This window comes from Jaculus jaculus, chromosome 8 (assembly GCF_020740685.1).
Source record: "Jaculus jaculus isolate mJacJac1 chromosome 8, mJacJac1.mat.Y.cur, whole genome shotgun sequence".
NCBI lineage: Eukaryota > Metazoa > Chordata > Mammalia > Rodentia > Dipodidae > Jaculus > Jaculus jaculus.
In genome coordinates this window covers 10,363,195-10,385,802 of record NC_059109.1, presented here as the reverse complement: position 1 = coordinate 10,385,802, position 22,608 = coordinate 10,363,195, and the positions used below count along the sequence as shown (strand labels likewise).

Sequence of the window (22,608 nt, the reverse complement as noted above, 5' to 3'; positions counted from 1 at the left end):
CTTTTTATTTGTCTATGTATTGTTCAGCATACAGGAATGTCTTGGGTTAGATAGAGTCTCAATAAAGATTTGCAGAATGAGTAAATGACTGGGAGAATGAATAATTCTTCTTCTCCTGAATGAGTCACTTTGCATAGGCTGGTGAATATGAGAGAAATGTAAATCTTTTCTAAAAATGCTTCTCTTGGGGGCTGGAGAGATGGTCCAGTGGTTAAGGCACTTGCCTGTAAATCCTAATGACCCTGGTTTGATTCCTATGTAAAGCCAGATGCACAAAATGACACATGCACCTGGAGTTCATTCACAGCCGCTGGAGGCCCTGGTGCGCCCATTCTCTCTGTCTCTCTTCTATCTCTATCTACCTGCAAATATATATATTAAATACATACTAATTACATTATAGGATTGATTTTTTAAATTTATTTATTTATTTGAGAGCAACAGACAGAGAGAAAGAGGCAGAGAGAGAGAGAGAGAGAGAGAGGGAGAGAGAATGGGCGTGCCAGGGCCTCCAGCCACTGTAAATGCACTCCAGATGTATGCACCACCTTGTGCATCTGGCTTATGTGGGTCCTGGGGAGTTGAACCTGGGTCCTTTGGGTTTGCAGGCAAGCGCCTTAACCGCTAAGCCATCTCTTCAGCCCTGCAAATAAATATTGTTTAAAAAATGCTGTTCCTAAACCAGGCGTGGTGGCGAATGGCTTTAATCCCAGCACTTGGGAGGCAGACGTAGGAGGATTGCCATGAGTTCAAGGCTATATCCTGAGACTATGAATTCCATTTCAGCCTGAGCTAGAGTGAGACCTTACCTCGAAAAACGAGGAAAAAAAAAAAAAAAAAAGCTTTCCCTGACTGGAGTAATGGCTTAGCGGTTAAGGCACTTGCCTGCAAAGATCCAGGGTCTGATTCCTCAGGACCCACGTAAACCAAATGCATAAGGTATTGCATGTGTCTGGAGTTTGTTTGCAGGGGCTGGAGGCTCTGGCACTCCCATTCTTTGTCTCTCTGTCCCTCTCCCTCTCTCTGCCTCTTTCTATCTCAAATAAATAAATATTCATTTATAGTATAATAATATTTAATAAAATAAATAAAATTTTAAAAATGCTTTTCAAGCTGAGTGTGGTAGCACATGCCTTTAATCCCAGCGCTAGGGAGGCAGAGTTAGGAGGATCACTATGAGTTTAAGATCAGCCTGAGACTACATAATGATTTCCAGGGTATCCTGGGCTAGTGTGAGACCCTACCTTGAAAAACCAAAACAGAAAAAAATAAAATAAAAAAGCTTTTCTTGGGTTGGAGAGATGACTTAGCAGTTCAGGCACTTGCCTGCAAAGTCAAAGGAACCAGGTTCAATTCTCCAGGACCTGTGTAATCCAGATGCACAAAGTGACACATGTGTCTGGAGTTTGGATTTGCCGCAGCTAGAGGCCTTGGTGTGCCCATTCTGTATCTATCTGCCCCTCTCTCTCCCAAATAAATAAATATTTAATAAATAAAAAAAACAATTTAAAAAGTAATGTGGAAAAATAATAAACTATAATCTGAGAAGCCTTAAATTGGATTTTGCATGAATGATGTCTGAAATCGGATAGAGGAAAGACCATCTATGTGGAAAAATTAGCTAAACAAGACCAAAAGCATTGACCATTCTCTTCCAGCAGGCCAACCACTTTTATAACTAAACTACCCTGGGGCCAGGCGTGGTGGCACCCTCGCCTTTAATCCCAGCACTCGGGCGGCAGATGTAGGAGGATCCCTGTGAGTTTGAGGCCACCCTGAGACTACATAGTGAATTCTAGGCCAGCCTAGGCTACCGGGAGATCATGACCTTGGCAAAACAAAACAAACAAACAGACAAATAAAAAAGTATCATGGGAGTCTCCCAACCTCTGAAGTAAAATCATTTATGGGTAGGAAACACTGAGAATCATTTAAACAAGCATTAAGGGGTGTCCATGATCTTTACTCCAACAGCAGGGGAAGCTTTTGGAAGTCACAGACCAGAGAGGCCTTCCGGAAGGGGCTGGGGCTGAAGAAAGAGGCAGAATGGCCCGCCGGGTGAGTGATAAGGCTCTAGGTGGGCTGGAGTGCTGGGGACGAGATAAAATTGGATGGGGGCAGCTGGGGCCTCTCAAAGGAGAACTTGAAAAAGCCAGACTGGTTGACTTTCAAAATGTGACCAGATAAGCAGGTTCCTTGGACTGGAGATGAAAGGAGTGTGTCTGAGAGATTAATCTGATGGCCTTGGGCCATTGATTGGGATTGGGGAGCCTTGTGGAGACGGGGTGCTCTCTGAGGCTTACAAACCGCAGTGTGGGCCTGGCCTTTTCAACCAAGAGTGTGAAACTCTGCCAGCCGATGGGCATATTTGACATCCCTGGAATTCACTTTCCCCTTGATCATAAGTGATAGAAACCATTACGTATATCTTACAACAATTAAGACTATATTATGGACCAGAATCCAAAATGAATACATTTGGAAAAATGTAGACTTAGCTGGGCGTGTTGGCACACCCAGCAGGGGTAGGAGGATCGCCATGAGTTTGAGGCCATCCTGAGACTACATAGTGAATTCCAGGTCAGCCTGGATTAGAGAGAAACCCTACCTACCTGGGGGGGGAGGGGGGGAGGCAGGGAGTAAAGATTTGAGGGATGGAGAGATGGCTCAGCAGTTAAGGTAATTGCTTGCAAGGCCTAATGGCCTGGGTTCAATTTCCCAGTACCCAGGTAAAGCCAGGTGCACAAAGTGGCACGTGCATCTGGAATATGTTTACAGTGGCAAGAGGCCCTGGCATGCCAATTCTCTCGCTCCTTGCAAATAAATAAAATAAAATAAAAATAAGCTGGATGTGGTGGTGCATACCTTTACTCTCAGCACTTGGGAGGCAGAGGTAGGAGGATCGCTGTGAGTTCAAGGCCACCCTGAGACTACATAGTGAATTCTAGGTCAGCCTGAGCTACAACAAGACCCTACGTTGAAAACAAAACAAAAGACTTGAAATAAATTTCATGTTTTCATTTGGTAGGTTAAGACCATGCTATCAGATACCTCAAATGCATTCTATTTTATTTTTTAAAATGTGCATGTTGGGCTGGAGAGATGGCTTAGCGGTTAAGCGCTTGCCTGTGAAGCCTAAGGACCCCGGTTCGAGGCTCGGTTCCCCAGGTCCCACGTTAGCCAGATGCACAAGGGGGCGCACGCGTCTGGAGTTCGTTGGCAGAGGCTGGAAGCCCTGGCGCGCCCATTCTCTCTCTCTCCCTCTATCTGTCTTTCTCTCTTTCTCCCTGTGTCTGTCGCTCTCAAATAAATAAATAAATATTTAAAATGTGCATGTTCCAACACTTGGGAGGTAGAGGTAGGAAGATTGCCATGAGTTTGAGGACACCCTGAGACTACAGAGTGCATTCCTCCAGGTAACCTGGGCTAGAGTGAGACCCTACTTCCAAAATTAAAAAACAAAACAAAACAAAACACACAGAAAAATGTGCACATTTAGAGCTGGAAAGATGGTTTAGCAGTTAAGGCGATTGCCTGCAAAGCCTAATGATTCCCCAGGACCCACATAAAGCCAAATGCACAAAGGGGTGCATGTATCTGGAGGTGTACCCATTCTCTCTCTGTGTCTGCCTTTGCTCTACCTCTCTTTGCTTGCAAATAAATAAAAATGTTTCTAGGGGCTAGAGTGATGGTTTAGTAGTTAAGGCACTTGCCTTCAAAGCCTAAGGACCCAGGTTCCATTCCCCAGAACCCACATAAGCCACATGGCACATGTGTCTGGATTTCTTTGCAATGGCTGGAGGTCCTGATGTGCCCATTCTCAATCTCTCTCTCTCTCTCTTTGTTCTCAAACATCTGGAGTTCGTTTGCAGTGGCTGGAGGCCCTGGCGCACCATTCTTTCTCTCTCTCTGCCTCTTTGTCTGTCTGTCTGTCGCTCTTAAATAAATAAATAAATAAATAATAAGAGATTGTATTTAAAAGAAATGAGTTGAGGGCCGGAGAGTATGTTTACCAGTTAAGCCGCTTGTCTGCAAAGCCAAAGAACCCGGGTTCTATTCCCCAGTACCCACATGAAGCCAGCTGCACAAGGTGCCACATGTATGTAGAGGTTTTTGCAGTGGCTAGAAGCCCTGATGTGCCCATTCTTTCTCTCTCTCTCTCTCTCTCTCTCTCTCTCTCTCTCTTTCTCTCTCTCTCTCTCTCACTTTCTATCTGCCTTTCTTTCTCTCTCATAAATAAATAAATAAAACCGGGCACGCCTTTAATCCCAGCATTCAGGAAGCAGAGGTAGGAAGATCGCCATGAGTTCAAGGACACCCTGAGACTACATAATGAATTCCAGGTCAGCTGAGCTAGAGTGAGACCCTACCTCGAAAAGCTAAATAATAATAATAAATAGACATTGTAAAAAAATGAGTTGAGGCCGAACATGATGATGCCCACCTTCCATCCCAGCACCCAGGGCTCTGAGGTAGGAGAATGGCAAGTTAGAGGCCAGCCTGGGACTACAGCGTAAGTTCCTGGTCAGTCTGAGCTTGAGGGAGACCCAAACTCAAAAACAAAAAGAGTTGTGACAGGTGACCTTGGGTGTGACTTGCCTTGTAGTCAGGGCCTGGGGCCTGAGGAGAAGTCACAGGAGCATCCTGACTGGACCAGTGAATTTTCTCTTAATGGAATATCACATGCCCTTAAAAGTCTCAGTGCAGCTGGACGTGGTGGCGCACGCCTTTAATCCCAGCACTTGGGAGGCAGAGGTAGGAGGATCTCCAAGAGTTCGAGGCCACCCTGAGACTCCATAGTGAATTCCAAATCAGCCTGGGCTAGGGTGAGACCCTACCTCAAAAAATTAAAATTAAAAAAAAAAAAAGTCTCAGTGCACCTATGAAGTTATCCAATGACAATGACTTGCCTGTCCAAGTTATTTAAATGATGGCTCGGAGAAGTGGATCTGGTTTCAGCTTAGGGCTATTGTTCTTTCTTATTTTTTAAAATTTATTTTATTTATTTGAGAGAGAGAGAGAAAAAAAAACGAATGGGCGCACCAGGACCTTCAGCCTCTGCAATCAAACTCCAGACGATGCGCTAACTTGTGCATCTGGCTTACGTGGACCCTGGGGAATCAAACCTGGGTTCGTTCCTTAACTGATAAGCCATCTCTCCAGCCCTCTTTCTCTCTTTCTTCTTTCTTTCTCTTTTCCTCCCTTCCTTCCTTTTGCTTTGCTTTTGTGATTTTTCAAGGTAGGATCTTACTCTAGCTCAGGCTGACCTGGAATTCACTATATCATCTCAGGGTGGCCTCGAACTCCCGGCAGTCCTCTGCCCTGCCTCCCAAGCGCTGGGATTGAAGGCGTGCGCCACCATGCCTGGCTTTTTTGTTTTGGTTTTTTGAGTTAGGGTTTTCTCCCTCTAGCTCAGATGGCTGACTTGGAATCTACTATGTAGTCTCAGGCTGGCTTTGAACTTCCCACCCTCACCTTTTTTTTGCTTGTGTGCATGTGTGCAATATGGTGTGTGATCTGTTGCAGCTTCCCGTGCATTTGCCTATCACTGACTGGGGGGAGTGTCATTTGCCTGTGGTGACCAGAGCAGAACTCTGGGTATCCTGCTTTAGCACTACTCTGGCTGTTATGTTGAACCAGAGTCTCTTTCTGATCCCTTAACTTGGTTTTTCTTTCTTTTCCAGTTGTCTGTCATTTATTTACCTGCTACCTTGCACTTGCTACTTCCATGATCTCCATCTGCTATACTTTATTTTATATGTTATATATAAATATAAATATATATATATGTTGTTTGTTTTGTTTTATTTATTTATTAGGGAGATAGGGAGAGAGAGAGAGAGAGAATGGGCATACAAGGGCCTCCAGCTACTGCAAATGAACTCCAGATGCATGTGCCCCTTGTGCATCTGGCTTACATGGGATCTGGAGAATTGAACCAGGGTCCTTAGGCTTCGCAGGCAAGCGCCTTTACCACTAAGCTAGCTCTCCAGCCCCGGTTTTGTTTTGTTTTTGAAATAGGGTCCCACTGTAGCCCAGGCTGAACTGGAATTCACCATGTGGCTTCAGGGTGGCCTCAAACTCATAGCGGTCCTCCTACTTCTGCCCCTGGAGTGCTGGGATTAAAGATGTGCGCCACCATGCCTGGCCTTTATTTTATATTTAAAATATAACAGTTTTAAGCCAGGCGTGGTGGTGCACGCCTTTAATCCCAGCACTCGGGAGGCAGAGGTAGGAGGATCGCCATGAGTTCAAGGCCACCCTGAGATGACAGAGTTAATTCCAGGTCAGCCTGGACCAGAATGAGACCGTACCTCGAAAAACCAATAAATAAATAAATAAAATAAAATATAACAGTTTTCATGTAAGGTTGGGTAGTGCACACCTGTAATCTCAGCACTTGAGAAGTAGATGCAGGAGGATTGCCACAAATTTAAAGCCAGTCTGGGGCTGGAGAGAAGACTTAGCAGTTGAGGCTTGCCTGCAAAGCCAAAGGACTCAGGTTGGATTTCCCAGGACCCACGTAAACCAGGTGCACAAGGTGGCACATACATCTGCAGTTCTTTTGCAGAGGTAGAGGCCCTGGCACACCCATTCTGCCTCCCCACCAAATGAATAAAAAAATTTTAAAAAGTATTTAAAATATTACTAAAGCCAAACTGGTCTACAGAGCAAGTTCCAAGCCATTCAGGGCAACATAATGAAATCTTTTATTTACTTATTTATTTATTTTGGTTTTTTGAGGTAGGGTCTCACTCTAGCCTGGGCTGACCTGGAATTCACTCAGTAGTCTCAAGATGGTCTTGAACTCCCAGAAATCCTCCTACCTCAGCTTCTTGAGTGCTGGGATTAACTGTGTTCGCCATCATGCTAGGATAAGCTTTTCATTACACAATCTTAATGTGTGACATATACACACACATCAGAATGAGCACAGACTACTTGTTAAGATCAAGAATGTAGGCTGGGCTAGAGAGATGGCTTAGTGGTAAATAAAGGTGCTTGCCTGCGAAGCCTAAGGACCCAGTTTCGATTCTCCAGGTCCCATGTTAGCCAGATGCACATCATGGCGTCTAGAATTTGTTTGCAATGGCTAGAGGCCCTGGGCTCCCATTCTCTCTCTGTCTCTCTCTCTCTCTCTCCTTCTGTCCCTCTGTCTCTAATAAATAAATATAAATAAAACAACAAAATTGTTTTTTAAAAAAGAATGTAGGCTGGAGAGATGGCTTAGTGTTAAGGAACTTTCCTGCAAAGCCAAATGACCCCAGGTTCTATTCCCCAGGACCCATGTAAGCCAGATGCATGAGGTGGCATATGCATCAGGAGTTCCTTTACAGCAGCTGGAGGCCCTGATGCACACATTCTCTCACTGTCTGCCTACCTCTCTGTCTTTCACTCTTAAACAACTAAAAATTAAAAAGAATACTTTTTTAAAAAGGGCTGGAGGGCTGGAGAGATGGCTTAGCAGTTAAGGCACTTGCCTGCAAAGCCAAAGGACCCAGGTTCAATTCCCCAGCACCTGCATAAGCCAGATGCACAAGGTGGTACATGCGTCTGGAGTTTGTTTGCAATGGCTAGAGACCCTGGTATACCCATCTGTCTCTCTACTCTGCCTGCCTCTTTCTGAAATCAATAAAGTGGCGGGGGGGTGGGTGGAGAGATGGCTTAGGGGTTAAGGCACTTGCCTGGGAAACCTAAGGACCAAGGTTCAATTCTTCAGGACTCATGTAAGCCAGATGCATAAAGTGGCACGTGCATCTGGAGTTCATTTTCAGTGGCTGGAGGTTCTGGGATGCCCAACTTTCTCTTTCTCTCCCTCCACCCTCAAATAAGTAAGTAAATTAATTATTTAAAATATTTAAAAGGGAAAAAAAAGTCATGATTAAGAATGTGTGCCACACTACCAATGTGTCAGGCAAGATGTGTCCACTGGTGTAATAGTGGTGTGACTGCTATAGAGGCAACCAGCTTCCTTCCTTCTTTGCCCCTTCCTTCCTTCCTTCCTTCCTTCCCTCCTTCCTTCCTTCTTTCCTCCCCCCACTTCTTTCTTTCTTGGTTTGTTTTTTCTGAGGTAGCGTCTTGCTGTAGCCCAGGCATGCACCACCACGCACAGTTCCAACTACTTTCTGACTGGATTTGAGGCCAGCTCCCCAGTGAGGGCTTCCTGACTGGTGCTGTAAACCTGGTCAAAAGGCTGGGGAGGCCCTGGAGGGATTGCTCAGTGGTTAAAGAGGCTTGCTTGCTGGGCGTGGTGGCGCACGCCTTTAATCCCAGCGCTCGGGAGGCAGAGGTAGGAGGATCACAGCGAGTTCAAGGCCACCCTGAGACTATGTAGGGAATTCCAGGTCAGCCTGGGCTAGAGTGAAACCCTACCTCAAAAATAAATAAATAAATAAAATAAAGATGCTTGCTTGCAAAGCTTGATAGCCTGGATTTGATTCCCCAGTGCCCACATAAAGCCAGATATATATAACTATTACATGCAGTAGCAAGAGACCCTGGGGCTCCCATACTCTCTGTTTCTCTCTCTCTGTCTCTCTAATAATAATAATAATAAAATATATAAATTATATGCATAAATATAATTTGTTTGTTTTTTGAGGAAGGGTCTCAGTCTAGTCCAGGCTGACCTGGAATTCACTATGTCGTCTCAGGGAGGCCTCGAACTCACGGAGATCCTCCTACCTCTGCCTCCCAGTGCTGGGAATCCCAGTGCGCCACCGCGCCTGGCCGTATATTTCTATTTACGCACGTAGCCTAGGTGCTTCTGTCAGCTTTAGTCAGAAAGGCTTCTTTTGCCATGGGCAGAAGTTCTGCACAGATTCATAACTGGTCACGATGCTGAGGATACGTGGCCCCGGAGTGCTCCACCCTAAATCGGACATCTATATCACCCCCTCCAAGGCCCAGGGGAAGAGGGGGAGGTGGGAAGAATGTGGGAGTTGGAGCAAGGGGTGGAGTCTTGTGGAATGCCGTCTTTGGACATGACATGGCTGTTGGACTCAAGAGCTCCCAGGAGCCCTGAATGCTTGCACAAGATTGGACTCCTCGACATTCCAGTGTGGATGAGGGAGGAGCTCACGGGCCCTGCCCCCCTCTGGGGGATCTATTGGCAGTTAATGGCTGCTGAAAGAGTGGCAGGCATTTTCTTCAGTAGTGTAGCTACTGGTAAATTGCCCGTGGCTCTGTAAATACCCCTCACCCATGCTGTTATAGGCGACCCTAGTTAATGGGCCAGGCTGACCTGGAATTCACTATGTCGTCTCAGGCGGGCTTAGACTCATGGTGATCCTCCTACCCTTGCCTCCCGAGTGCTGAGATTAAAGGCGTGCGCCACGATGCCTGCTCCTAATGAAATGTTTTTTGGTCACATACACGCTACAAGACTTGAAAGCACAAAAGTAGAAGAGAGGGCTGGAGAGACGGCTTAGCGGTTAAGCGCTTGCCTGTGAAGCCTAAGGACCCCGGTTCGAGGCTTGGTTCCCCAGGTCCCACGTTAGCCAGATGCACAAGGGGGCGCACGCGTCTGGAGTTCGTTTGCAGAGGCTGGAAGCCCTGGCGTGCCCATTCTCTCTCTCTCCCTCTATCTGTCTTTCTCTCTGTGTCTGTCACTCTCAAATAAATAAATAAATAAATAAATAAATAAATAAATAAATAAAAAAGTAGAAGAGAGAGAGCTGGAGAGATGGCTTAGTGATCATGGTGCTTGCCTGCAAAGCCTAAGGACCCAAGTTTGACACTCAGAACCCACACAAGCCAGATTTGGAGTTCATTTATTGGAGGCCCTGGTGCACCCATTGTCTCTCTCATAAATAAATAAATAAAATATTTAAAAGAAAGTAGATGAGAGACGAGTTGGGAAGGGGAAAGAGCCCAGCAGGAGTGAGAAGAGGACAAGAGAGGGCAGTGGGAGTGTAAATATGATCAAAATATGTTCCAAGGGCTGGAGAGATGACTCCGTGGTTAAGGCTCTTGCCTGCAAAGCCTAATGACCCAGGCTCGATTCCCCAGTACCCATGTAAACCCAGATGCACATGGTGGCGCACGCATCAGCAGTTATTTGCAGTGGCTGGAGGTCCTGGCTAGCCCATACTCTCTCTCTCTCTGTATCTCTGTCTGCTTGCAAATAAATACATAAAATGCTTTTCAGCAGGGTGGGGTGGCACACGCCTTTAATCCCAGCACTGGGGAGGCAGAGGTAGGAGGATCTCCATGAGTTCGAGGCCACCCTGAAACTACACAGTGAATTCCAGGTCAGCCTGAGACCCTACCTCAAAAAAAAATTAAAAAATAAATAGGACTGGAGAGATGGCTTAGCGGTTAAGCGCTTGTCTGTGAAACCTAAGAACCACAGTTCGAGGCTCGGTTCCCCAGGACCCACGTTAGCCAGATGCACAAGAGGGCGCACGCATCTGGAATTCATCTGCAGTGGCTCGAAGCCCTGGCGCGCCCATTCTCTCTCTCTCTCTCTATCTGCCTCTTTCTCTGTCTGTTGCTCTCAAATAAATAAAAACAAACAAACAAACAAATAAAACATAGCAGAGGACTGAGGACATAACTCAGATTGCACACTACTTTAAATAAAAATAAATAAATAAATAAAGAAGGAAGGGAGATTAAGAAGGAGAGAGGGAAGGAGGAAGGAAAAAAGAAGAAAGGAAGGGAGAGAAGGAAAGAAGGAAAGAAGGAGGGAGAAGAGGCATTCTGGGCTTTTCTGTTCCTCCCTATCTCATTTCTGCACTCCCCTTTGATTCTCCCGGGATCACCTGTCAGTAAGTCACCTCTAAAATACTTGAGTTCATTTGCATTCTAGTGCCAGGATCGACTTCTGGGGTGCACAGATGGCCACTTGCTGGCCGACTGGCTGGTGCCCCTGGGTGCTGCCCACTCTCCTTGGGTCTTTGATTTCTTGTCTTTGTACGAGGGTACTAAGAGCATCCAGCACCCAAAGCAGATGTGCTAATTCCTCAGTGCCTGCGTACAGACAGTGCTTAGCAAGGAGAATGTACTATGATTACTACAGGTTCAGTGTATTAGGTGTATTAATTTGTTTTATCCTATTGGGGATCCAACCTAAGGCCTCCCGCATTCCAGGGAAACATGTTTCCTTAGAGCTATCACCCCCGCAATCCCCCCCCCCCCCGCCTTCTTTTTCCTTTTTTTTTTTTTTTTTTGGAGATAAGGTGTCATGAGGCCCATGCCCTCCTCAAACTTTCTGCGAATAAAGGATGGTCTCAAACGCCTGATCCTCTGGCCTTCACCTCCCCAAGTGCTAGGATTACAAGTATGTACCACCACACCCGGTTGTGTTTTAAATTTTTTAAAAATGTTTGATTTATTTATTTGAGAGAGAGAAAAAGAGAGAAAGATAATGGGCACACCAGAGCCTCTAGCCGCTGCCAAGGAACGCCAGATGCATGTATTGTGCTTCTGGCTTGACTTGGGGACTGGGGAATTGAACCCTGTCGCTTGGCATTGCAGGCAAGTACCTTAACTGTTGAGCCATCTCTCCAGCCTGCGTATTTTTTAAATATTTTATTTATTTGTTATTTGAAAGAGAGAGAGAAAAAAAAGTGGCAGGTAGAGAAAGAATGGACGTGCCAGGGCCTCTAGCCACTGCAAACAAACACCAGATGCATGTGCCACTTTGTGCAGCTGGCTTATGTGGGACCTGGGGAATTGAACCTGGGTCTTTTGGCTTTGCAGGCAAGTGCCTTAACCATTAAGCCATCTCTCTAGTCCCCTCACCAAGTATTTTTATTTTATTTTATTTTATTTTGGTTTTTCGAGGTAGGGTCTCACTCTAGCTTAGGCTGACCTGGAATTCACTGGAATTCAACAGTCTCAGGGTGGCCTTGAACTCACAGCGATCCTCCTACCTCTGCCTCCCCAGTGCTGGGATTAAAGGCATGTACAACCACACCCAGGTTACTGATACTTTTTATTATCAAAATACATCTTAGCCGGGCGTGGTGGTGCAGGCCTTTAATCCCAGCACTCAGGAGGCAGAGGTAGGAGGATCGCTGTGAGTTCAAGGCCACCCTGAGACTACCTAGTGAATTCCAGGTCAGCCTGAGCTAGAGTGAGACCCTACCTCGAAAAACCAAAATAAATAAATAAATATCTATTATCGGAGCCTTTTTTTTTTTTTTTTTTTGTTCATTCTGCAGAGCTTTTAGAATCATGACATTTTCATATAAACCAGCTTGGATTCATTCCCCCTCAGCATCCTGAGGCTTTTGCCATCTTTTTTTTTTTTTTTCCCCCTTGGTAGGGTTTCTTTCTAGCCCAGGCTGACCTGAATTCACTATGTAGTTTCAGACTGTTCTCTAACTCAGAGATCCTCCTACCTCTGCCTCCCAAGTGCTGGGATTAAAGATGTGAACCACCCAGCCTGGCTGTTTTTTGAAGGCATGTGCCACCATTCCGGACTTGGACCACTTTTTCTTTATTTTTCTTTTGAGCGAGATAGAGAGAGAGGGAGAGAACAGGCACGCCAGGGCCTCCAGCTGTTGCAAATGAACTCTAGACACATGCGCCACCTTGTGTATCTGGGTTACGTGGGTCTTAGGGAATCAATCCTTCGTTCTTTGGCTTTGCAGGCAAGCGCTTTAACCACTAAACCAGCTCCCCAGTCCTGGACTCCTTTTTTCTTTCCAGCCTATATGGGTGGTTTGGGAATTGAACCCAGGCTGGCAGGCTTTGCAAACAAGCCTCCTTAGAGCAGGGTGTGGTGGCGCACACCTTTAATCCCCGAACTCGGGAGGCAGAAGTAGGAGGATCATTGTGAGTTCAAGGATACTCTGAGACTACATAGTGAATTCCAGGTCAGCCTGGGCTAGAGTGAGACCCTACCTCAAAAAAAAAGAAACAGGTGTCTTTGACTGCCAAGCCATCCCTCCAGCCCACATGCTGGGTTTAAAAACTTTGAACCAGACACGACCAAGATGCTTTCTTGGCTATCTTGGTTATCTCATTGGGTCAGAAGATACTAGCCAGAAGTATGGACTGTGGCCTCACCTGTAACCTCGTTCCCTCATAGCAGAGGTGGGGGGGAAGGAGCACTGTGACCTTCCTCCTCGGGGCTTTCCCTCTGGCCTGTAACATTCCTTTCTAGCCAGCCTCTAATTTGCTATTTTGTTGAGTAACTTTTTCTAATTGAATTCACCTGGTCAACAACCCCTCACCTTACTGACTGATCATTGCTCTGACTTTGTTATTTTTTTTTTTTTTAATTTATTTTTGCAGTCTCACTCTAGTTCAGGCTCTGACCTGGAACTCCCAGCGACCCTCCTACCTCTGCCTCCCCTACTGCTGGGATTAAAGGTGTGTGTGCTCCTTTTTTGTTTTGTTTTTTTGTTTTTTGAGGTAGGGTCTTGCTCTGGCCCCGGGTTGACCTGGAACTCACTGTATAGTCTCAGGATGGCCTTTAAGTCACGGAGATCTTCCTGCCTCTGCCTCACAAGTGCTGGCATTAAAAGCGTGAGCCACCACGCCAGCCCAGGCTTGCTCACTCTTTCTTCTCTTTCCTTCCTTCCTTCTCTCCCTCCCTCCCACTCTCTCTCTTTTTCTTTCTTTCTTTCTTGAGACAAGGTAGCCCAGGCTGCCCTCAAGATGACCTTGAACTTCTGATTCTGCCTGCCTCTTCTGAAAATTGGGATTACAAACACAGGCCACCACATCTAGTTTGTAGTGCTGGGGAATGGACCCCAGGGTTTTGTGTATCTAGCCTAGCACTCTCCCAACTGAGCTACATTCCCAGCCCCTCTCTAATTTGTTTCTTTTCTTTTCTCTTTGTTTTTTTAAGGCAGGGCCTTGCTCTAGCCCAGGTTGATCTGGAATTTACTGTGTAGTCTCAGGGTGGCCTCGAACTCACAGTGATCCTCCTACCTCTGCCTCCCTCCCAGTGCTAGGATTAAAGAGGTGCACCACTATGCCTGGCTAATTTATCTATTTATTATTAAATTTATGAATTTATTTGCAAGCAGGGAGAGAATAAACTTCATAAACTTCAGATGCATGTGCTACTTTGTGTATATGGCTTTACTTATGTGGGTACTGGGGTTTTGAACCTGGTCCACCAGGCTTTGAAAGCAAGTGTCCAGCCATCTCCCCAGCCCTGGATTAATTTATTTTTACTTTTCTTTTTTGGTTTTTCAAGGTAGGGTCTCTCTCTAGTCCAAGCTGACCTAGAACTCACTCTGTATTCTCAGGGTGGCCTCGAACTCACGGTGCTCCTCCTACCTCTGGTTCCCAAGTGCTGGGACTAAAGGCATGCGACACCACGCCCGGCTTATTTTTACTTCTTGAGTGTGTGTTCCCTTGAGGGGAAGAGACAGTGAAAGTCTAGGCAGATCAGCCCACCCCCAGGACCTCTGCATGGAGCCACTGCAGTGCTTTCCTAGTGACCAGACCTGTGTGTGTTCAGGTGGCTGGCTCCTTGGCCCTGAAAGCCCCAGATACTGGGGCTCTGGAAAGGAAATGTCTGTCCAAGCCGGGGCAAAGCAGCCAGTATCCTGAAGCTGTGTTCCCCAGGAGCCCCCACTCTAGGGAGCAGGTTCCGACCTTAGTTTCCAGGACTGCACTCTGACAGGACACTGGGCGCCCCTTCCTCAATTAACAGATCAAAAATTAATGAACGGATACACACTCAAGGGACGGCACCAGAGGTGACAGAATGAAATGCTAAGAGCTCCCACTGTAGAACGCTTAACGCCCAGCACCACATATGGACACCCACACATCCTCGAGCATGAACTCCGCAACCAAGCTGCCTGGGTTGAATCCTGACCCCACTGCACTTAATAGCTGTGCGACCTTGGGCTGGCGACTTAACCAGACACTCTGAATATAGGACGTACCAGGTGCAGGGAATGGGGTGAACAGGGATGGGGGAGGGATTGACGAGTGGAGACGGCAATGAGGCCCCTAGCTCTATTTTTAGAGGTCTGTAGAGACATGCTCTCTCATCCTCCTTCTTTTCCAATCTTTAAAAGTTTTTTTTTAAATTTTTCTTTATTTATTAGAGACAGAGAGAGAGAGAGGGAGAAAGAGAGAGGGAATGAGAATGGGTGCTCCAAGGCATCCATCCACTGCATATGGAATCCAGATGCATGCACCACCTTGTGCATTTGGCTTATGTGGGACCTGGAGAATCAAACCTGAGTCCTCAGGCTTCATAGGCAAGCACCCTAACTGCTAAGCCATCTTTCCAGCCACTTTGCCACCACCACCATCATCTTTATTTATTTATTTATTTATTTTCCAAGGTAGGGTCTAGCCCAGGCTGACCTGGAATTCACTGTGTAGTCTCGTGGTGGTCTCGAACTCCCATCGATTCTCCCACCTCTGATAGCACCTTGACTTGCTGTCTACTTACACCCACTTTGCTGTAAAGGAAGGGCGCTTCTCTCCAGGACTGGAGCACATTAGTTATTTCAGACGTGTCTTGGTGTTCTCCGGTAACTCTGCCCGATATTGAGGTAAGGACCGTAGGTTTCATTTTGTGTGTGCTGGGGCTCGAACCTCAGGATCTCAGGAATGGTAAATGCACGTTCTACCCACAGACCCAAGGGGTTTCCAAGAAAACTAAGAAGTTGAATTTTTTTTTTTTTTTAGACTGGGTCTTAAGTGTCTCAAGTGGGTTCTAACTCACTCTGTAGCTAAGGATGACCTTGAACTTCTGATCCTCCTGGCTCCACTTCCCAAATGGTGAGCCACCACACCCAGTCTAAGACTAGCTTTTAATATGCTGATTTAAGCCAAATTGCTCATTTTTTTTTTTTTTCTAGTGCTTGAGACTGCTCCGCGGTTAAGGCACTGGCCTACAAAGCCGAAGAATCCAGGTTCAGTTCCCTAGGACCCATGTGAGGCAGCGACTGGAGGTCCTGGCACGCCCGTTTTCTGTCTCCCTCTGCCTCTTTCTCTATCTTGCAAATAAATTTTAAAAAAAAGAAAAGAAAAGAATCGGTTCCCAGCAGTTAAAGATGTTTGCTTGCACAAACCTGATATCCCAGGTTCCATTCTTCAATTACCCACATACAACCAGATCCACAAAGTGGCACATGCTCGTTTGCCATGCTGTGCCCATTTACTTTTCTCTTTTTTCAAGATCGGGTCTCACTCTAGCCCAGGCTGACCTGGATGGAACTCACTCTGTAGTCCTAGGCTGGCCTTGAATTCACCACAATCCTCCTCCCTCTGCCTCCTGAGTGCTGACATTAAAGGCGTGCGCCAACACATCTGGTTTTCTCTTTTGAAATATTTGCTTATTTGATAGAGACAGGAGGAAGAGAGAGCCAGAGCAAGCGAAAGAGCGGCAATGGGTGCCCCAGGGCCTCTGGTCACTGTGAAGGAACTCCAGATGCATGAGCCACTTTGTGCATCTGGCCCTGCATGGCTACCGCGGAATAGGACGGGACCGTGAGATTTTTGCAAGGAGCGCCTTTAACCGCTGAGTCATCTCTCCGAGCTGTTTCTCTCTCTCTTTCTTTCAAATAAGTAAATAAATAAAATTATTAATCGATTTATCAAGCCCTATAGCAGAGTTTCCGTGGAAAGCTGGCATGTTATCCATGCCATGGCGAAGTAGGGTTTGCGCATGGATATACGTGAATGGATAAGACTTTTGGAGACAAACTCTTTCTTGGGGTGACTACGGAAAGGCACACCGATTGCGGGGGGGGGGGGAAGAGGACACCTCCCAGAAAGTTCTCTCCTCTGGGGGGGAGGGGGCCCCGGAAGCCCGCAGGGCCTCGGCCGGGAGGACCAATGGGGCCGCGGGGAGGGACGGGAGCGAGGACGTCCGCCAGCCCTTTCCGTCTGGGGTGCGGGCGGCTCCGCCCCTCGCGACGTTGCGACGTCGGAGCATTCCACGGTTGCTACACCGTCGCGAGGGGCGGGGCGCCTGTCAGGGAAGCGGCGCGCGCGGGCGGCGGGCGGGCGGGCGGATCGGATCGGGCCGGCCCGGGGCTTGTGCGCGCAGTGCCAGCGCCGGCGCCAGACCTGCCCACACCGCGCACCCCGCGCTCTCGCCTCCCGCTGCTCTCCGTCCGCGCTCTGCCCCGATCATGGAGTTGCTGTGCTGCGAGGGTACCCGGCAAGCTCCCCGGGCCGGGCCCGACCCGCGGCTGCTGGGGGACCAGCGTGTCCTGCAGAGCTTGCTCCGCCTGGAGGAGCGCTACGTGCCCCGTGCCTCCTACTTCCAGTGCGTGCAGAAGGAGATCAAGCCGCACATGCGGAAGATGCTGGCATACTGGATGCTGGAGGTACCCCCGACGCCCCCTCCCCCAAGGTTCTGAACAAATAAATCGAGGCTGCCCCGCTCGGCACTTCAGGATTCCAGCAACCATCTGCAAGATGCTTAGGTTGCCCACGCTAACAGGGGCCTGGACTTGCTCGCGGCCGCCCTACCCAGCTGTCTGGGTCCCGTTCCTTTCCCTGTCCCCACTGTCCCGATCGGCTCTCTCGGGGACTTGCCAGTCACTTGGCACCCTTAGCTGTGCTTCACCGCGGGCCAAGGGCCACCCTTTCCACCCCTTTCCAGCTTTTCTCGGCGCCTCTTGCTTCCTCCCCCCCATCCCCCGCCGCCCGGTCTGCTCCGGAGAGCGCGCTGGGAGAAGCCTGGACCCCGCCGCCCCCGCCCCGGGGCTGGCTCCGGTGCCCCGCTGTGGGGTGCTCTGGTGGGGAATCCGGTGGGGGTGGCGCGCGCCTCCGTTCCGGCTCACCGGGGATCGAAAAGTGCGGGAGTCCGCGGCCGGAGACCCCTCCCTTCCCCTAGGGACTGTGAAGTGGGTGGTGGTCATGGGGGTAAGATCCCCAGCTCTCTGGGTGACCCTTCCGTCTCCTTTCCGCTCTCTGTGGGGGAAGGGAGTCTGGAATCCGTAGGAAGGGCGCCTCTTGTTTTTTTTTTTTTTTTCCGCCCACCCCCCACCCCTCCTGGAGGCAATCGGGGAGGAGGCAGGGCAGAGGAAGTGTGTGTGCGTGGGGGGGGGGGGTCCACCTTGGGGAGGGTGCATCCTCCCTGATTGATCCTTGTCATTGTAAGCTTATCCCTCTCCGGTTTCTGCTCCTCACTGCACCCCCCCCCCCCCCCCGCGCCCACATGCTCTGCTGTGTCGCTCGGGGCTTCCCTGGCAATGACTGTGCGCCATCCCCTAGGTGTGCGAGGAGCAGCGCTGCGAGGAGGAAGTCTTCCCCCTGGCCATGAACTACCTGGATCGTTACCTGTCCTGCGTCCCCACCCGAAAGGCCCAGTTGCAACTCCTAGGTACCGTCTGCCTCTTGCTGGCCTCCAAGCTGCGCGAGACCACGCCCCTGACTATCGAGAAACTGTGCATCTACACGGACCAGGCGGTGTCCCCCTGCCAGCTGAGGGTGCGTGTGGACCCCCCCACCCCCACGTCCCTCACCCTCAGCCATTGCCTTATGTCCTGGAAAGAGGAAGACAAGAGCTCAAAAACTTTCTGCCCCCCTTTTCCTCCCCCGACCCCCCGTTGCCGAAGGCAAACGTTTTTGGAAAATAACTGGGCTGGGATGAGGATGAGGCAGTGTGGAGTGATGGTTGGCCTGGAGCTCTAAGGCCTTCTTTCTGACCCCCGGGGTGTGCCCACCCCTCTTTCACCCCCAGATAGCAACAAGCCCTGCGGCAAGTCTATGTACGCTAGTACTTTGCCTCTGGGTTTACACAGCCACGGTGAGATATTTATTGGTTAGCTCGCCCTGCCCCACTGGAGTGGGGGGAATGTGCTCCACATGGGGGGAGGGGGCTGCCTTGCCTGGAGCCTCTCGGCCCGTGTGGACTTTGTGATGGAAAAGCCTTCCCGAGCAGATTAAAGCCAGGCCCTGATTGCTCTGAGGAAGTGCGGAGGTATTTTCATCACACCGTCTTTCCTTCCTTCCTTTCTCCTCTATCCCTGAAGACACAGCCCCTTCCTAATCCTCTCTTCCTTGTCCTCATTCCGAGGAAGCCGAGCAGCTGCTCTCAGCCTGTGCAAGCCTCTTCTTTTTTGCCCCTTAGCCAAAGGCTGGAGCGAGACCCGGTTGCAGCTGCTTCGGATGTGATAATGTTGCCCCCCTCCCCTGGCCCGCCCACTCAGACCAAGGGCTTTCATAACGCTGTGGGGAGCTGCTGTCACTCCTGTGGTTTGGGAAGTGGCTCCTTGGGCCTCTTGCTGGGAACTTGGGCTGGGCTCTTCCAGGGGAGGGGGGCACGAGATTCTGGAGAGGGTGTAGAGGAAGGCTCCGATGCGAGCATCTCTCCTCCTCCGAGGCCTGGGGTGGGAGAGGGACCGGGAGAGCTGGCACCTCCCTCCACCTTGCTCGGTGGCCTGCCAAGCCTTCGCTGACCCTGAGAGGAGTCTCTGGGCCCCATCTCCCAGGGAGGAGGGCAGCAAGCCCGCTGATGTGATTGGCTGGTGTGGAAGCTAGGGTATTGGGGCCCCTGACTGCAGTGAGTCGAGGAACTGGAATCCTCTTCCTGCCAAGTAGCTCTCTCGGATGGGAGTCAGAGGCCTGAGTTGGGTATCCGGGAGGCCCCGCTCTGCTCTTTGTGATGATTCTGTACTTGGGAGCAAGTCAGAAGGTGGAGCTGATTCCCAGGGCCAGGGACGGGTTTTCGGAGGGGCTGGGGCTGGAAGGGGAACGGGAATTTCCCCCATGAATGTATGAGGGGCTTTTTCAGAATAGGTGAGGAGCGTTCTGCCACCCTGCTGGAGTTCATGGTGGAGGCCCTGATATGGCTCCTGGAAGCACTGGTAGAGTTGCAAGAAACCTCCAAGAACTCCAGTGTTCACATAAATCCTCTCGTGGCAAAGGAAGCTGAGGCCCAGGGAAGGAGGGAAAAATCCTGCTCTGCTCTGCGCAGACCTGGAGGCCTTCAAAGCCAGGGATAAGATGCATACTGTCAGCCACAGCGTTCTCCCAGTAGAGCTAGGACTGTCCTGAGAAAATGCAGCCACTTTCCTGTGCTCAGGGTATCCTCTCCTCCCACCCCTACACCCCCCCACCCCCGCTCCTGGGTGCCCCCTTGGAGGCTGGGTGCTTTCTGTTTACTAGGTGAGGAGCTTGCCTTGGGAGCAGAACCTGACCCTCTGTCTCACTTCTGGCTCTAGCCCAATCTGTTTCTGTGGGGCCTCCCATGAGAAGTCTGGGGCTGACACGTAGTCAGGGACCGAGAGGGGGACAGCTGTTGCTGGGGGGCCTGAAAGAGGGTTGGGTTGGGTGCGGCTGTCATTTCTGCCTCAATGAGGAATCAAACCCACGAGTTCCTTCCTGAGATAAAACAGTGAAGAAATCCTCCTGTGTGTAACTCGGAAACGGGGCCCGCGCTGGGAACCCCAGACAAGTGGATTGGGTGGGGCTCCCAAGCTCTTCTAAGATCTCACATTGGTTATGCAGGCGTGGACAGGTGGGCACAGGACTCGACCCCTCAGCAGTTCCATTCTGGCCGCCGTAGCTTCCCTGTGTCCACCTGAGAGTCGAGTGTTCTTAGGTCCTAAGGGGAGTGGGGCGAGGTGCTACAACCCCAGGACCCACCCGGTGCCCCACCAAGGGGATGTGGCTTGGGTTGGGCAACCTTCCCTTTGAGGAACCTCGTGGAGCTGTGTTGGCAGGACGACCCCACATTCCCATTTCTTTAAGAGACTCGGAGATGCAGAATTGGGGGGGGGGCGGTAATGATATCTTCTGTCAAGTGCTTCCCATCTGGATTGCCTTCAGGTTATGCCGATGATGTCAGGATTAAAGAGGTAATGCCCAGTGTCCAGTAAATGGTCACAGAGGCTCCCACTGCTTTCCTGCCCGGGACTCTTCACCCTGCAGTGCCAGCCCCTAAAACCAGCTTTCTGCTAACCCCCACCCCCAGCTGCTGACTCTCCCCTCCCTTCCCAACCCCCAGGAATGGGAGGTGCTGGTGCTGGGGAAGCTCAAGTGGGACCTGGCTGCTGTGATCGCACATGACTTCTTGGCCCTCATTCTGCACCGACTCTCTCTGCCCAGTGACCGACAGGCCCTGGTCAAAAAGCATGCCCAGACCTTTTTGGCCCTCTGTGCTACAGGTAAGAGCCCCTGCACTTGTTTTTGTTTGTTTGCCAAACTAAGAAAATCAGAACACTTGGAAGAGTGTCAGTCAACTAGGCTAGTTCATACCCCTTTCAAAATTCATTTGTGGAATGTCTATCCTTTTTGAGACTCCCATTTGTTAAAAGAAAAAGCCACACACAGAATCTTGGGGGCCCCAATATATAGGTAAGACTGAGGGTACAGTGAGAACAACTTGCACAAGGTCTCAACAGATTTTACGCATTCCCTAGTTCTTTGTCAGGTTCATCGTGGCTGGGGTTATAGTTCAGTGGTAGTGTGTCTGGCCTAGCATGCCCCCATGTTGGATCCACAGCATTAACCCCCCCCCCAAAAAAAAAAGTTTTAAAAAATCAAGCATGGTGGTACATGCCTTTAATCCCAGCACTTGGGAAGCAGAGGTGGGAGGATTGCCATGAGTTCAAAGCCTGAGACTACATAGTGAATTCCAGGTCAGCCTCAAAAAGCAAAACAAGGGCTGGAGAGATGGCTTAACGGTTAAGCGCTTGCCTGTGAAGCCTAAGGACCCTGGTTCAAGGCTCAGTTCTCCAGGTCCCACGTTAGCCAGATGCACAAGAGGGCGCACGTACTGGAGTTCGTTTGCAGTGGCTGGAGGCCCTGGTGCGCTCATTCTCTCTCCCTTTTCCTCTCTCTGTCATTCTGAAATAAATAATAAAAAAGTAAATTCTTTAAAAAACAAAACAAAACAAAAAAAAAAAACCCAAAGGGCTGGCAAGATGGCTTAGTGGTTAAGGGGTTTGCCTATGAAGCCTAAGGACCCAGGTTTGATTCCCCAGGACCCACATAAGCCAGATGCACAAGGTGGCGCATGCATCTAGAGTTCATCTGCAGTGGATGGAGGCCCTGATGCGCCCATTCTACCCACCTTTCTCCAATAAAGTAACCTCTCCCAACCATCAACAAAGACGACCAAACTCCACCCCTGCTCTCCGGATCTTTGCCTCCTTTCCTTGCCCATGTGTCTCGTCTCACCAGCTCACGGTGTTCCCCAGCGTGCTCTGCTGTATTCGTGCCGCCTGCTCCCTCTTTTTCCCCATTTTCTTTTTTGCGGGGTAGGGTTTCACTTTAGCTCAGGCTGACCTGGAATTCACTATGTAGTCTTAGGGTGGCCTCGAACTCATGGCAATCCTACCTTTACCTCCTAAGTGCTGGGATTAAAGGTATGTGCCACCATGCCTGGCCTGCTTGGCACTTTATAAGCAGTACAGAGTCCACACAGTGGTCAGCTCATGGTTCCTTCTCCCTCTTTCCAAGATTACACCTTCGCCATGTACCCACCATCCATGATCGCGACAGGCAGTATTGGGGCGGCGGTGCAAGGCCTGGGTGCTTGCTCCACATCTGGAGATGAGCTCACCGAGCTGCTGGCAGGGATCACTGGCACCGAGGTGGTGAGTCCAGGAGCAGAGTGGGTGCTGTTCCCTGAGCCCCCAGAAGAGGGAGGCATCTGCCCGCTAAACTGACCCTACACCTCGGCAGCTTGGGTGGCTCTTGGGTCTGGAGTTGGGT

The 22,608-nt window shown here is 49.5% G+C and overlaps 1 protein-coding gene across 2 annotated transcripts in view; it reads left to right on the top strand.

Annotated features, from left to right (window-relative positions):
- Positions 1-22,608, top strand: part of Ccnd3 (cyclin D3) — a 97,815-nt gene that overhangs the window by 73,866 nt on the left and 1,341 nt on the right. The window contains exons 2-5 of one of the 2 annotated variants that reach the window (XM_045155672.1): positions 1,975-2,058; positions 18,160-18,375; positions 20,897-21,056; positions 22,354-22,490. In XM_045155672.1, coding sequence (XP_045011607.1) covers positions 2,047-2,058; positions 18,160-18,375; positions 20,897-21,056; positions 22,354-22,490 — 525 coding nt within the window. In that variant the 5' untranslated portion in view covers positions 1,975-2,046. Of the gene's footprint in view, positions 1-1,974; positions 2,059-17,002; positions 17,268-18,159; positions 18,376-20,896; positions 21,057-22,353; positions 22,491-22,608 lie in introns of those variants that run through there. The other variant, XM_004649502.2, reaches the window with a different exon arrangement.